At 35.1% G+C, this 15,765-nt stretch overlaps 1 protein-coding gene across 5 annotated transcripts in view; it reads left to right on the top strand.

The window, feature by feature from the left end:
• LOC121315072 (histone deacetylase 9-like) overlaps window positions 1-15,765 on the top strand; it is a 215,985-nt gene that overhangs the window by 103,366 nt on the left and 96,854 nt on the right. For 4 of the 5 annotated variants that reach the window (XM_041248968.1, XM_041248970.1, XM_041248967.1 and 1 more), the window contains 4 exons: window positions 8,722-8,963; window positions 10,888-11,032; window positions 12,753-12,873; window positions 13,497-13,618. In XM_041248968.1, the coding sequence (XP_041104902.1) occupies window positions 8,722-8,963; window positions 10,888-11,032; window positions 12,753-12,873; window positions 13,497-13,618 (630 nt within the window). Of the gene's footprint in view, window positions 1-8,699; window positions 8,964-10,887; window positions 11,033-12,752; window positions 12,874-13,496; window positions 13,619-15,765 lie in introns of those variants that run through there. The other variant, XM_041248972.1, reaches the window with a different exon arrangement.

Consider the following 15,765-nt stretch of genomic DNA (forward strand, 5'->3'; position numbering starts at 1 on the left):
GACGATAGTAGTAATTTATTATTTTCTGTGTGTCGTATGATTTACAAAATTAGTGAAAACTCAACTGAATTTATTCTGTTAGATGTGTCTAGCAAACTGGACCGAAACAACAAACGATGATATAAACAATAATGTAGCACATCCTATTATAAACATTTACAATGTAATACTACTACTATGACTACTACTACTACTATGAGTAATGATAATAATAATAATAATAATAATAATAATAATAATAATAATAAATAATAATAATAATAATAATGTGTTGTGGATGTCATGCTTACATATATATAAAGTTAGATTGACGTTTGAAGTTTTAAAGTTCATACAGGAGATTGATTCCTATCTGCATGTTTTCTTTTTTTTTTAAAGTCTGTCCACTGGATTAATAGCTGAGTGCTTAAGAAGAAAACACACAGGGAAGATGGAAAGCTTATGCTGGCTTCAGACAGGATTTGTATAATTTTACACAGGGAGGTTTTTGCTCATTTTCTCGCTTGAATAATCACTACCAGGAGAAAGATTCAAGATAAATATATGGCTTAATTGCAAAATGGCAGTACTGATTTCACAATTGAAATGTCAAGATATCTTAAAAATATACAGGTGCAACAGCAACAGGACTGTTTATATAAATACTACTGCAGGACAGTTTTAGATAAGATTTTTTTTTTTTTTTTTTTTTTTTTTTTTTTTTAAAACGCCATTTCAGCCGAGATTAAACTTGGTGAACTTTCCTTTGCATTGGTTCTTAAGGGTTTCAGATGGTGGCCTTATTTTCCATTAGTTTTGGTTTCTGCTTGGTTAGAATATAAAAGTATTATCTTCATATATAACTTGATGAAGCTACAAGTTATGCTACCTACTAAAAATGATTCTAGCACAAAAAAATATGTTTATTGGTCACATTTTAGTACTGTGTATGCAATTTCTTTGTTTATTTATTGGCATTTAAAACTGTGTATTAACATATACCCTTACATTAGTTAACCTAGATATATTTTCTTTTTAAATGTATGCAGAAAAAACAAACAAAAAAAATAAACAGTTATAATTAGGGATTTGTTTTAATTATTTTGTTGCAACTTCAGTGTATACTATAATGCTTCTATATTTAACACATGTTTAGGTTAATGGAAAGGCACTTGGCTGTACAGTAGTAATTTATTACAAAAGTGAATCGTATACAGGATCCATCTGCATGGTGGTATTTGCAGGTGCCAGTGCATGTGTGCCTCCAGTTATCTCATTGTACAAGGTGATATCACCATGTGTTTCATTTTTTGTTTGTTTCTTGTCTATGTAGTGAATATCAGTCTGAATGACTGGCAGAAAATAAATATTAGTTTCAGTTTTTATGTTATTATTTTAGGCCACTTATTGCTATTTTAAACTGATTGTAGTCAACTGAAATTCTTCTGAAGTTTTTTTCTTCGCCCCCTGGGGGATAACTGACTAGCAAATCAAAGTATAAGCAATACCCATCCCACTGCATCAAGAGGTACTAAATTAGTGAGCGGATACATCTGTGCCCTTATTAATCCCTGCCAGAAGTAATATTGAAGATAAACAGAGGGTGTCTTATTTTGGAGCTGGGTATCAAGTTACATTTGTAAGCAATACATTTACGTATAGTTATTTATTTATATTTTCCCAATGGCAAGCACATTATTGAAAAATGATTTCCTAATATGTCAACCTTCTGGAGACAAGTAACTGTAGTCTAGGGAGGTGAAATGACAATGGGAAGGCAATGAGCTTCTGAATCTTACTTTTGCTGTAAGGTTGACAGGGGTAGGTATAAACTTACTGTAAGATGTAATAGAGAATATGTACAGTAAGTTAGAGAATGTTTTCTCTCTAGTTGACAGGCTGTGAGCCAGTTTCTTGGGATATTGTTGCCTTGACAGGCCTTTTATGACAAACAGTGTATGCCAGTTAGTTGGGGTTAGTTTGCAATGTGCAGTTGGTAGTGATATGATTTACAATAGGTTAGACAAGGCATTAAAGAATAATCTCATTTTGTGGAATAGCATCACTGTTAACTCTGGATATATTCTGATTTGATACTTGTTTGCTAATTTGCTAATTAATGTGTGGCATTTCCTTGTGATAGTAAATAATCATTACCGTAGGGGCTTCTAGCTTCAGCGTACAATTATTTCATGTTAGAGGAAATTTGAGTATTTGTCATGAACTCTTTGAGAATCTTCATCAATTAAAAAACATTTATCATTATTAGGTATTTAAAGCTAAAATACCATATTCAGTTTTTAAGTTTATACTAAAAAATAAAAATAAAATGCAATCCAATCGACTTTCAATTCAGAGTACTTTTTTTGTTTTCCTGTTTAAAATAAAAGGTAGCGGGTTGATGGCACTTCCATACTTATGAATACTTTGAAATACTGGCTTTGTTTTGAATGACTGCTGTTTAAATTAATCAAAAATACAGTCTTGTTCATTTAGATATGTGCCTTATTCACGTAAAGGTTTGTGTTTTCTCTACACAGATCTTCTGTTACAGGGAATCAGACTCTGCACCTGGGGGTTTGTTTTTGATGAGCAGACACTGGACAATATAAATGTGCTCAACAGTGTGCATCCCATGAATTTTTAAATAGAAATTAGATCATAGTATTAAAAAAAAAAAAAAAAAAAAAAAAAAAGAAGGAAATGCAGTTTAAACTCCGGTCTATCTTAAGAGTGTGCTATTGATTTGAAAAAGGGCTGGCATGCATCCTTACATTTCTAACATGATTACGTCAACGTGGTTTCCATGGTGACAGAAGGTCACGGCTTTTATTGCTCCACTCAGCTGTGTGTTTCTATTTATAGTCATTACTGGAAGCATAATTACAGATGTTGTGTTAAGTTGAAGAACTGTGTAACCAAGTGTGTAGCAGTTAACCTTTATTTGATCAGTTTATTAGCAACCTGCTGTCAGAAACATACGTGGTTTGAAGCTGTATTTGAAATAACAATTAAGGAGATTGTACAATCGATAGGAAAGGTGTTTTTTTTTTTTTTTTTTTTTTTTTGTGAATGTGTCTTTGTAGACATGCCAGAGTGACCCCAGTCTGTAAGGAAGGCCAGCATAACCTTTATAATAACCAGTTTCAGGCAGTACTGGCACTGAGGCCGGCAGTGGCCTTTCATACTGGTTTATTTTTGGGAATAGACCTACAGCAATCTGTGCTGTTGCTCACTTGTGCCAGGAGGATTTCAACAAACAGGTGGTATGCGAGTCACGTTTATGCCCCAGCATCATCCTTCAGAGCTCAGATTATGCAGCTACACAATTTCCTCATTTGTAAGTTCAGCCAGGTACTGGATCAGTAAAGAAAGTAAAGGAAACTAAGGTTTGTAGGGCTTAATTATTAATTATTTTATGGGGGGAGGTGCATATAGTACATTTAAATGTACTGTTTTGTGTATTTGAAAACACACCATTTTATTGATATTATTGTTTACAGCCTGGATGGGGTTAAAATGCCCAATCCAGATACAATCGTGGGAATACGTGGTCAACAGAGAGTGATTATTGACAAACTGGCTGTTGACCAACGCATATGTGAGAAAACCCTGTGTCGAATGTGGTCATTGGATAAACTGCGTAAGTGATATCTAGTTAATCTCTCAGCCACAATATTAAAACAAGCAGCTTTGGCTGAACAGGGTTTCAGTTGTCCAGAGGAGGAGAGAGACAAGTAAGAACAGATACTGAAAGTAAACAATTGCTATTCATTTACCTCATGATCCTGTGTGTAGATTCTCTTCCTGCTCTGACATCACCACAAAGCCATCTTGCCTCAAGTGGCAACAGTCAGATACTGATATTATTTCTGAAGGTTTTAATGAGATGTATTTATTTATTTTTTAATATAGAAAAAAATAATGAGGACTGGTTATCAGAGTGTATGACATAATAGTTTTATTATTAGGCTAAATAAGTGGTACCCTTTTCTGCTAATGTATAGCATTTTGTTTGTCAATTGTAATTAAAGTATAAAATGTAAAATAACACCATGACGCCCAGACATAGCAATGTATAGGACACTCATCTTTCTAGAACTTGTTTCTAATTTAGGATATTGAATTAGGTGCAATCGGGTCAGCATTTAAGTTATATTGGACAGAAACATCACAACATACTGTTTGAAATGTACTCCTTGTTATTTCTGTTCAGGGGATACTTGCTGAGGACCTTTTGATTTTATTTTCTAACTAATGTTTAAACCTTTTTAATCACTAGTAACTACTGTATTTAATGAGAACAAAACCATGAATTATTTGCAGAGCCGTCAGGACGGGTGCTGTGTTGTCGTGCATTGCTGTCAGTAATCACAATTGTAGATTTGTGTAGATTTTTTTGAACACAGCAAACATGCAAACAGTGAGCTAAGAGCATACTGGCGGAGACTGCACCCATCAAGCATTACAGGGCAAATATAGTGATCACAATGCTTTTTTTTTGGTGTGACATTATATCTCAGATTTAAAATGTGGGTGAACTGGAGGGAAAATCTTTTGCCAAACTCACATTGATCACCTTCTCGATCGAGGTCCTTTGGGCCATACTTTCAGCAGATAGACTGAGAAAGCCATGTTCTGTTGGACACCTTAAAGCTTGAAAGATTATGTTAACTGGGATTGGAGCCATTAATCCAAAGCCTTTATTTTATTTTATTTTATTTGTGGAGAGGATCAGAGGCTATGAATTTATCTCATTCAAAAGTTCCATTTTCCGTTAATAGCACAGTGTTATAAAAAGCAATGTTACATTATTATTATTTCATAGCAGATGTAAGTAATAAAGCTTTGTCACCTTCAAAATTTTATTTTTTTTTTAAATAGAAGGTAGTGCAAGACAAGAGATTGTCCAGGTAGCTGTGACTCATCCCGAAGGCCACACTCTGTTGGCAAAGAAGAAATGTCAGTTTGCTGATTGCCATCTCTCTGTGTGATGAAATATTCATACCTTTGCTGCACTCCCAGCAAGCGCTATTGATGTCTTGTGTAAACTGTGCTATATTTAGTCTCGACAAATGGAATGTGGATTGCTGTTGAATAAATTGCATGAAAAGACCAGGCTCTTGTCTGCCATTTTCTTTGTAAGCACACAGCTATTATTTATAATCAAGCGCAGTTACTGAAATTTAAGGCTGATTTCTTGCAAATTCATGGTTTCTCTTTAAATAAAAGCAAAAGAGCTGTGATTCACTACAATGTATCTCTAACAACAAGTTGGTGAATAGCTGTTGAATGAAATATGGTATTTGCAGGATGGCAGGTTATGTCCTGACTGATTTACATGGTCTATGTTACCTAATGTTATTTATGGGATATACTTGTGCATACTGTACATAGTTTCATGGTAAGGCTATTAAACCATCTTTTAGCCCTTCCAAGTGTTTACCATGTGAAGATATGTTAGTACTGCATTTGCTTTCTCAAATTCTGTTTGTTTCCCATGATCATCAGCATTTAAACATGTCTTTACTTTTGCTCGTCTCTAATGATGTTTCACAGGTTGTGTTTCTCAAGCTGGCTGGTTGTCGCTTTGCTGTTCCTTTCATTAAAAGCTGAATTTTTAGCTCTTTTGGTTATATTCTGTGATGCATTTCCTTTCTATTTACAGGGCCTGTCAAGAATGACTCAAGCTCATGATCAACCTAATTGAATCCAAAACATGTAAAAAAAAAACATGTGCTGTATTCTTATACAATCAGTTGAGCAAAGATTTTAGATAGGTGGGAAGAGAATATAACAAAAGAAAGCATATTTTCTGTCTGGATTCCATTAACTAGGCTCCTGCAAGGGTTTTGTTAAACCTTATCTATAGTTTGGTTTATTTGTGAGCACTAAAGGTCTCCACACACTGGACGAAATGCGATTTGTCCGGCGATAAAATTGTATTTTCGCTGTGACACTACCTTTCACATCAGTAGCGATGTCATGGCAAATTTCACCCAACCCCCTATAAAAATATATTAACAAACATTATTAATACACATCAAAACAACACAACAGCCAGCACTAGTGGTGAGTCTGTATAAGACCAAATGAGTTCAAATTAGGTTCAGGTTTTTCAATATTATATTACAAATAATAACAGAGTTTTGCCTAAATACTTAAACATGCACACATGCATATCTATGGTTTAATTAAGATAATATATGTATGCAATAAGGCCCTTCAGGGAGTCTCTATACCTCGAATATACAGACGCCTCGCGGCGCTGTGCCTCCAACCCCGAAAAGACAGTATATTCAATGTATGTGGACGCCCTGAAGGGCCTTATTGCATTTATAATCCAGGACAAACAGTGGATTTGAAGAAAAAAAAAAGGGCAACAAATTATTAGGTTTTTTTTTTAGTTTTTAAAAAAAAAAAAAAATTATTAAGTATTCTTACGCCAGCAAAGTAGTCCAATTTATAACCTTGAACTACACACTAAGTTAGGCTGAGTAAATTCATTTTATTGGAACATGCAAAAGAAAGCACATCTGTGTTTTTGATATTGTGGACATTGCCATTGAAAAGGTACACCAGGGGGCGGAGTTGAGACGGCACCGAGTTCTTTCCTTTCTCTGTCACTGACAGTGCAGACACACTGTTTGAGCAGAACAGATGGGAGGAATAAAAATAAATACGACGACGTCTCGGATTGCAGTAATTTTTCAAGGTCTGTGTCTGAGAGTGGTGGATAATGTGCAGAAGTATCTTTGTATTTTTCTGTAAAATAATGTAAAAATACATTATTTTAAGTGACAAAGCTGGGGAGACTTCCAGTTCATTTAATTGCTCTTCATCCTAGCCAATCCGGAAGTAATTAAATCTTCAGCTGCTGTGTATGCTGACTCATGACTCACCTTTTAAACTATTAAGTCATGCCGAATTTTGCATTATTTTGAGATGTGTTTTGATGTTTTAAAAGTGCATCTCATTTATAATACCAAAAGTTCACATTTTAAAAAGACATTAATAATATTGTAAATAATGAACCACTGATGAATGCACATATCTAAAAATAATGCAAAAAGGATGGCCAATGGTGCTTATGTTGCATGCAAATAGCGTTTTATACCTAAACACCAATCAATGGAATAAAATAGTTAAATAATACTTTAGTGTGTGGTGTTTGCCTACGAGACTGACAGTGATTGGTATGTATAGGGTTTGTTGTATCAATGTAAAATAAAGTTGATTATACTGCGTTTGTATTTTTATCAGTTTTAGCAGTACAAAGCATGTCTCTGCGAGCGTACATGATTTGTGTTATTTAATCCCACGATGTCGCAATATGGAAATTATTATCGATATCGATATCATATCAAAATATTGCTATTGTTGAGCATCTATATATATATATATATATATATATATATATATATATATATATATATATATATATATATATATATATATATATATATATATATATATATACATATTTTATGTATTTATGTTTTTGCTGTAAAGGTTATGTATTTAATCACATGTAGATCAATGTAAACCATCCAGAGGTGATAAATAACAAAAGCAAGAAAATTATCAGCTTTACGATTAAATACTATTAAAAAAAAACTCACAATGTATTTTAGTTTTTACTGATTGAGAGGCGTGCACAATATTATAGGCGACTCTCCTCTGATTCTATCGTTAGCTGAAAAAAAAAATCACATACAGCTGATAGAAATATAGAATACATAATAGCTTCTCAATATTTATTTCAGTAAAGGCAAGCAAATCATACACAGAAGCCATATCCAGTTCCCTGGAAATGGACTCCCAGATGTTTTCCCTCATCACTTGTCTTTGGAATTTTTGTGTCCTTTATTGTACAGCTCCGGGTATTTTGATACTGCAAGAATGATCTTTTCTTCCGCCATTGCTTACTGAAGGGAAGCTGTTCCTTATTGGTCAGTTTCCCAGCTGCCACGCGACAAAATCGCTAAATTAGACACCAATCCTATTTTTCTTGCATCGTTTCTATGTTGCTTCTGTGTCGCTTCAGTGTCGCCTGTAGCATCACCGCCAGAGTGAATGTCTCATATAAAAAATACATGTTTTATTTATTTATCTATCTATTTATTTATTTATTTATCTATTTATTTATTTATTGTGGTGTGCTATGTCGTACGACACATTCGCTTGTCGCATCGCGTCTGGTGTTTGGAGACATTTACAGTGAGATCTGGTCAACACAACAGGCGAATGATTTGAGTAGGTTACTTCAAGAAAAACAAAACAAAGATAAAGATGGTTTCATTATTTCACATTACTGTACTTTAGTCACACAAAGGCTATAGGAAAATGGGACTACTGTCCTGAAAACTGATTTTACGTTTCACAAAGCTGTTGTGTGTCTTCACAGCTACAGACATTGTGAAGAAAAGTGTATTAGAAATTGTACATGTGTTATTCATTGGAAGTACTTTTTTTTTTTTTTTTTAATCATACCATTATAGTAATAGCCTTTCTCTGAGATATGATATCTACTGTTGGAAATTATTGCCTTTTAGTAGCATCACATTAGTTCATAAACACAGTGTGATGTCAAACTGGATATGTTCCCAATATATTATTTTATGATATTGTAATCTGTAGGTAAAAGGGTGGTGCATTAACCAAATGTTACATGTACCTCCACCTAAAATTAATTGTGTTGTGCTGTACCTCTCACACCCATGTCTTGGCTCTTTTCCGCAGTGGAAATAAAGCAGGAAATTCCTAGTGGCCTGGAGTCTGTCACACCACTGGACCTTCGCACAGACCTCAGGATGATGATGCCAGTGGTGGATACCACGCTGCAGGAGAAGCAGTTACAGCATGAATTACTCCTGATCCAAAAACAACAACAGATTCAAAAACAGCTCCTGATCACCGAGTTCCAAAAACAGCACGAAAACCTGATGAGGCAGCATCAAGCCCAACTTCAGGAGCACATCAAGGTGAGAGCTGGGTGCAGCACAATCTGAAAGCAGATTAAACAAACAATGAAACCCCCAAAAAACTCCTTTAGTCATGCTGGATGTGTGCTCTGGCACTTACTTTTAATGGGAAACAATATCTGCTCTGCAATTTAAAGACAAGTGATTTACAATGTGGTTTTGCTATGTGACAGATTGAAACGCCACAGGCAACTGTATGAAATTTCCCTAAACTATGTTGAATCAGAGTATCTATTTAAAAGATTTGTCCTGTACAGCTTTTGTGGTGGGTAGTGCCTGATTCTCTGATTCATTTTTTCTGTATTTCCCAATGATGGATGTGCTTGTTCACAATTAAAGAGTACTAAAACTATAATCAGATGCATATATTCTAGGATCCCAAGTTGAAATGTGACCTTTTACCAAATTCAGAAAGCCAAAATCTGGCAGTGTTGGGCTTAAAGTTGTCATTCTGGTTCCCCTGTCGTACTGCAAACATCTTTACAACATGTAATCTGGTCCTTCTACATGTTTAGAGAACTGCATTTATTAATGGCTTAAAGCACCACACCGCTGAATCTAGCACCTCGGTTCCAGAACTACAAATTCATAACAGTACCCAGATTCACAATAATGGAATATGTTGATTACAATCATAAGCACAACACAATTTATACTAAGAACTTCAATAAGAAATTTACAGTTTCATGCTAGAATCTGGATTCCACTACATGATCTGTCAAGTGTATAGCTTTGGAACTCCAAAAAGTGGAATTTCTACATTGCAACAGGGACATTAGCACGGCAACCTCAGGTTGACCACAAACAGATTTCGACTTTCTAAATTAATGTAAACCTTGGATTCGAACATAAAGTAATATTATTATTATTATTATTATTATTATTATTATTATTATTATTATTATTATTATTATTATTATTATTATAAACATTTTTAAAAGCACATTTCATGCAAGCACTTCAAATTTAAAATTACTCGAATTTAACAATTTTGTGTATTCCATTTGTTGTGGAAAACCACTTGTTAAGCTGCTTTCAGAAAGTCAGTTGCTCTACCTCTGAGCCATAAAAGGTTTCTGTTCAGTTTCTACTGGACATTGGTCCAGCCATAACCACCACAGATGGTACTAATGAAGTTAAAAATGTAAAGCTTATGCAGTTCAGTGGAGCTTGCGGTTATGCTTCCCTCTTGGGACAGTTATTTTTTATTGCACTCACTTACACTGTATGTGATCCTTGAGACCTAACAGCGTGGTATAGCATCCTAAAGTCAAAATACAAACCAAATGTACATGAAAGAAATAGCTACACACCAACACCAATTCATATCTGTAGTTATTTGAAATGTGTGGCTTCTCTTTCAGTACTTTGGTTTCTTTGGAATGCTTTAAACCTAAAAAATAAATTAAGGAAGACAAATAAACAAGACATGGGTTTAAAGATAGGTCTAAGGTTAAGTACACACAGATGACCGTTTTTTGGTGTTATACAGGGTGCAGCCGCCTTATTAGAAAGTACTGTATTTGGCAGAACGAGCATCATGAGGCAGTTGTGCTAAAGAGCTTTCTACATGATATGTCAAATAATCAGCTCTGCAGAAAATAAGACCCAAGGTTGAAAAGGCATCATAATGGGTGTTCAAGCAATTCAAAGACACTGAGAAGTCAAATACCACTTTGTCACACAGCTTTAGGTATGGCAGAGGGTCCCTGAAGACAGAATGTAGTCAGACTGGTGACAGACAGTGGAATGTGACAACGTATTTGAAATCTGAAATGCACTGATCAATGCGTGCAGTATCCCTAACAATGAATGCTGGTATGCATGATGCTACATTGAACAATATGGTTCACTGACTGCAGCTTCAGTTTGAAGGCAGCACACCTATTCCACTAACATGTTTGTTTTTTTTTCCATTCCTAAGTTACAACAGGAGCTGCTTGCCATGAAACAACAGCAAGAGCTTTTGGAGAAAGAACGCAAGCTTGAGCAACAGAGACAGGAACAGGAAATCGAACTGCAGCGCCGAGAGCAACAGTTCCTCTCTCTCCGGGGCAGGGGCAGAGAAAGTAAGGATCAAGATGTATTTGTTTAAGTCCTCATCAAATATTCAAATGCCAAAAAGACATAAACTTGAGTTATTATTTACATGTTCAAAATAATATAGCAGTTTACTAAAAACGATACATGTTTTTGGTATACAATACAGCCTGTAATAAAGACAGCCTGATTAGCATTGAATATATGCTAAGATGCTTTTTAGGTGGTCCTTTCAGCGATCATCTTAAGGAGATTTGGCAATTTACCAATCAACCTTAGCTAAACCCTGAGCATTTTAGTTGGTATTTAGACATGGATGTTTTACAGTATGTAATGGTGCCAGATTATTTGCAGGATTCTGCACAAACACATTTTGTGGGGATCTTAAACAACCACTATTACATGATAAAGAACTAGCACCTGACAGAGGTGATTAATATGGAATTTGCTGTCTTCCTGAGTACCAGTCACCACACTGTAGTCCTGGCTTCCAGTGTTCCTTTTTCCAATACTTTCCAGCTGTCCACTAGGGGGAGACATGCACACATTAGTTATGTTCACTTTAGAACACTCGGATAGATGTACTAAGATGGGCCAGTCGCAGTGCAAACATACCTCAAATTGCATTTCTGTTGCAACAATTTGCAAAGTATTCATTTTGTTGTATGCATTAAGAGAAAATAAAGAGTTAATAAAGAGAGCTGTAATTAGGCAATGTACTAATTTAAATATTTGTTGAATCCTCTTAGTGGGATCTCTGGCATTGCGAGAGCCGTTCAGTAGTAAAATCAAATGAATACCCAGCGCACTTTCTTTTTACTTTAGTCTGTAGGCTACCGGTAACACAAAATAAATCATGTTGCTGCATTAATATGATTAACTTGGCCTGCTTAGTAGCCTAGACAACTAACACAAAATAAATCATGGTGCTGCATTGACAAGTTATGATACTTACAAGAGGACAGTCAGTTCTCATCAATACGAATTTCAAGGGACTAGCAACAAATTGTGCATTATACCAATAATTCATTTTATAGCCAATAAGCCAATTGTATACCGTCTGTTTTTATTTAAGTGGTGCAGTGCTAAATTGTGCACAATTACAAACATTTGTAGCATAGTTGTGGTTCCTATTCCTATACAGATGTTCAGAATGAGCTGGAGGGGTTAGCGGCACATATGCGCAGTCTATTGCTCCCAACACTTTGAGGAAACCAGAAATGTCATAGAAATGTGTTTTCAAAGCTTGTAAGTACACCCTGCTTTTTGGAAGAAAAATAGGTATTTGGGTGTTCACCTAAAAAATGCATTGAGCACAACTGGCAATGCACAAGAAAAAGTGGACTGGGAAATGCCAGCAGCAATTGCTGGCAGCTTAAGTACATCTTATTATAATATTTGAGAACCCTCATTTGCACTACCGCCACCCCTTTTTTGCAAATTTCTGCAGAGAAACACTGCTGCAAAACATTCCCTAAAAAGTCGGTACCGGTGTGTCTACAGGTCAGTTCCTTGGTTCTATGTGCAATAAACACACACACACACACACACACACACACACACACACACACACACACACACACACACACACACACACACACACACACATATATATATATACACACACATTACTACATGTTGTCTTCATTATTTCTACGTGCAGATATGTAAACAAATAAAGGAGAAGAGTGGTTTTACCTTTAAATAACTTGACAAAACCAGTATTAATATTATCTTTTTAATCTGAAGGTGCCGTAGCCAGCACTGAAGTTAAGCAGAAACTGCAGGAGTTCTTGTTAAGCAAATCTAAAGATCCTGCAGCAAATGGAAATAATCAGTCCCTGGGCCGCCACCCGAAGCTGTGGTACATGTGAGTATAGTTTGACACGGGGTCTTTCATAGACATTGAGTGGTTGGTGGGAGATTCTAGCATGCATACGGATAGGCTAAATATTAAAAAGCCTTGTTTATACACTATCCCATTCAAAAAGCTTACCAGTATTGACCATAAACCAAAATGCATGGCACACACTGTTCCCAAAACAAAGTTTAAAATCTATATGAGCTATATGCAATATGCATGTAGAATCAATTCTGAGCTCTTTTTTTGAAGTGAATATTGAATTAATGAAGCTATAAATGATCCTGCTGGCTAAACTGGGAACTCCAGGGTTTAAACGTATTCCAAGATTGTCATGCTTCCCAGTAATAATAATAATAATAATAATAATAATAATAATAATAATAATGCAAGTGAGATGCTTGCAACTTTACTGGTAACATGTTCAAGCTGTTTTCAAAAGTTCAACTAACATTATTGATTTGAGCCTCAACTGAAAAGTTGCCTAGTAGTTGTCTTGTGTTTTATGGCTTTTCCAAGCATCAATAACTGTTAATAAGTAAAGTAACGAAGACAATGGCTCAATAATTACTTTACGCACTTAGAGGTCAAATAGTTTTTCTATGTTCATACAGTTCATTTGTGTTTACCAGGGCTGCCCATCATACTTCATTAGATCAGAGCTCACCTCCTCTTGGTGTGACATCACCGTCATACAAGTACACACTGCCAGGAACACATGCTTCAAAAGATGATTTTCCATTAAGAAAAACAGGTGAGTCAATATTGTTTAGTCGGCATTTCAGCCATCTATATAAAGCTGTTATTAATAACTGGCAAATAAATACACTTATGATGTACATATTTTATTTAACTTATTCATTTGTGTTATTCAATTTTGTGTGTGTGTGTGTGTGTTGTGTGTGTGTGTGTGTGTGTGTGTATGTATATATATATATATATATATTTATATATTATATATATATATATAGTATATATATTATATATATATATATATATATATATATATATTATTTCCTCAGACAGTAATAATAACTTGTGCTATGTCATGGCCATGCATGACCCAAAATTTAGATTTGGGGCTTCAGTTGGTTAAAAAAAAAAAGAAAAGAAAAAAAGGGTTGAGGATGCCTAAATGTTTGCAGATGAGCATAAAGACATTAATTACAGCAGTTTGGGGTCAATGGTGACACACAACTGACATCTCAAAACATCAGCTCATTGTTCCAACAAATGCCTTTGTTTACATTTTAGGTCAACATAATGAAAGGGAGTACTTTACTATAGTGGATAATCTGTAAATTCACACCAGGGTTTAGAAAATAATTTTGGAGAAGGTTATAATGAATGGACTCTAGTGTAGAAAGCTAGCCCTCTCCCACCCCCAACCAACCAGGATGTGACCACACTGCCTTACCCCAGGCACTAGGGTCACCGTGGTACCTTTGGGGACTCCGCTGACAAAGGTGGCACAGGGACAGCAACAGCCAAAAACAGCCTTATTATTAATGAGCAAATCTGTGACTTTTGCCACAAGGCTGAACTCTCTTCCTCACCCTTAGGGAGACAGATAGTTTGCAGAGGTGCCAACTGACCCTTAAAAAGAGGAACTGTCCCTATGCTTGACCTCATCAGCTACAGCAATGGAAAGGAATAGAAATTGTTGTTTAGCATTATAATAGTGATCCCTTTTTTATAACATATATTCATCCTGGAAGGTTCTCCTAAGTGTGCATACATGATATATGGTTGATACAAAGTAGCTGAGGTACAGCAGGGCACCGCTAACATCATGCCTCTGGTAAATCATTAAAACTAACATTGCTAACAATGTATTTTTGACAGTAAAAGACGGTATAATGGAAGATTTGTTCCTAATTTAATATTTAATTTGGTGGTGATATTTAGACCTGCCTCTGTTTAGATCAATGTAATAGAATCTTATGTCTATGACTTTAGTTGGGTTATTTAATAATAAAAAATACACACCTGTGTAATATACCGTTCAACAAAAACATTTAATCATGCATTCTAGATGGGTAGTATTCTGTATATGTGTTTGAAACTAGGGCAAATTACCGAATTGAAAATAAATATGTATGCTTGTATAAAATATAGATCTGAATTTATAGACATTAGCTTTGTCGATTACCACAAAAAACAATACTGCAGTAACGTATAAATAGCTTCTCGTCATAGTTGATAGCTACGTAATGTAGCGTGTGTAAGGTTAGGCAGCTGTTTTCTATTTTGAGAAAGGGTATATTTATATACCTGCAACATGGTGATAACATTATTAATACAATGTTTTCTGAAACCAGAAAAGTGTCTTCTATTTATGTCGTATTAGTGTGAGAAGTAAGTTAACATGTACTTTAAGTTTAGCTTTGGGATATGTTTATTTAATTAAATGTATCTGTATGTATGTAATAAAACAGATATCAATACATTTTTAATTAAAGTTGATAGGGAGATTTCCCACAAAAACATTCTATTATTTATTTATAACTAGCACCATGGAAACTGACATCACACTCATTTTGACAATCCTGAACAAGCTTCTTCCTAAATGTAAACATGGGTCCTTCACCTAAGGTGTGCAAGTAACTGAACCACCAGGACCCATAGCTGTAGTCAAAATCTAAAGCTTTTTATTTTTACAGTCATAGTTGTGCCCCCCCCTTTCTGACTCTGCATGCATCCCACACTTTGCACACCACTGGTTTAGACTGATAGCAATGTGAAGCATGCTGAAATTGTACATAATTCTACTATGAAGTCAAGGAAATTGCATTTCATTCTTTTCCCACTGTGTCTCATTGAATTACTGTGGTACACACTTTTACGTGCTAAATTACTCTGCCATATGGAGTGCCACATTCTGTATGTAGGTTTTTAAGC

This window comes from Polyodon spathula, chromosome 4, assembly GCF_017654505.1.
Source record: "Polyodon spathula isolate WHYD16114869_AA chromosome 4, ASM1765450v1, whole genome shotgun sequence".
In the NCBI taxonomy this organism is placed as follows: Eukaryota; Metazoa; Chordata; class Actinopteri; order Acipenseriformes; family Polyodontidae; genus Polyodon; species Polyodon spathula.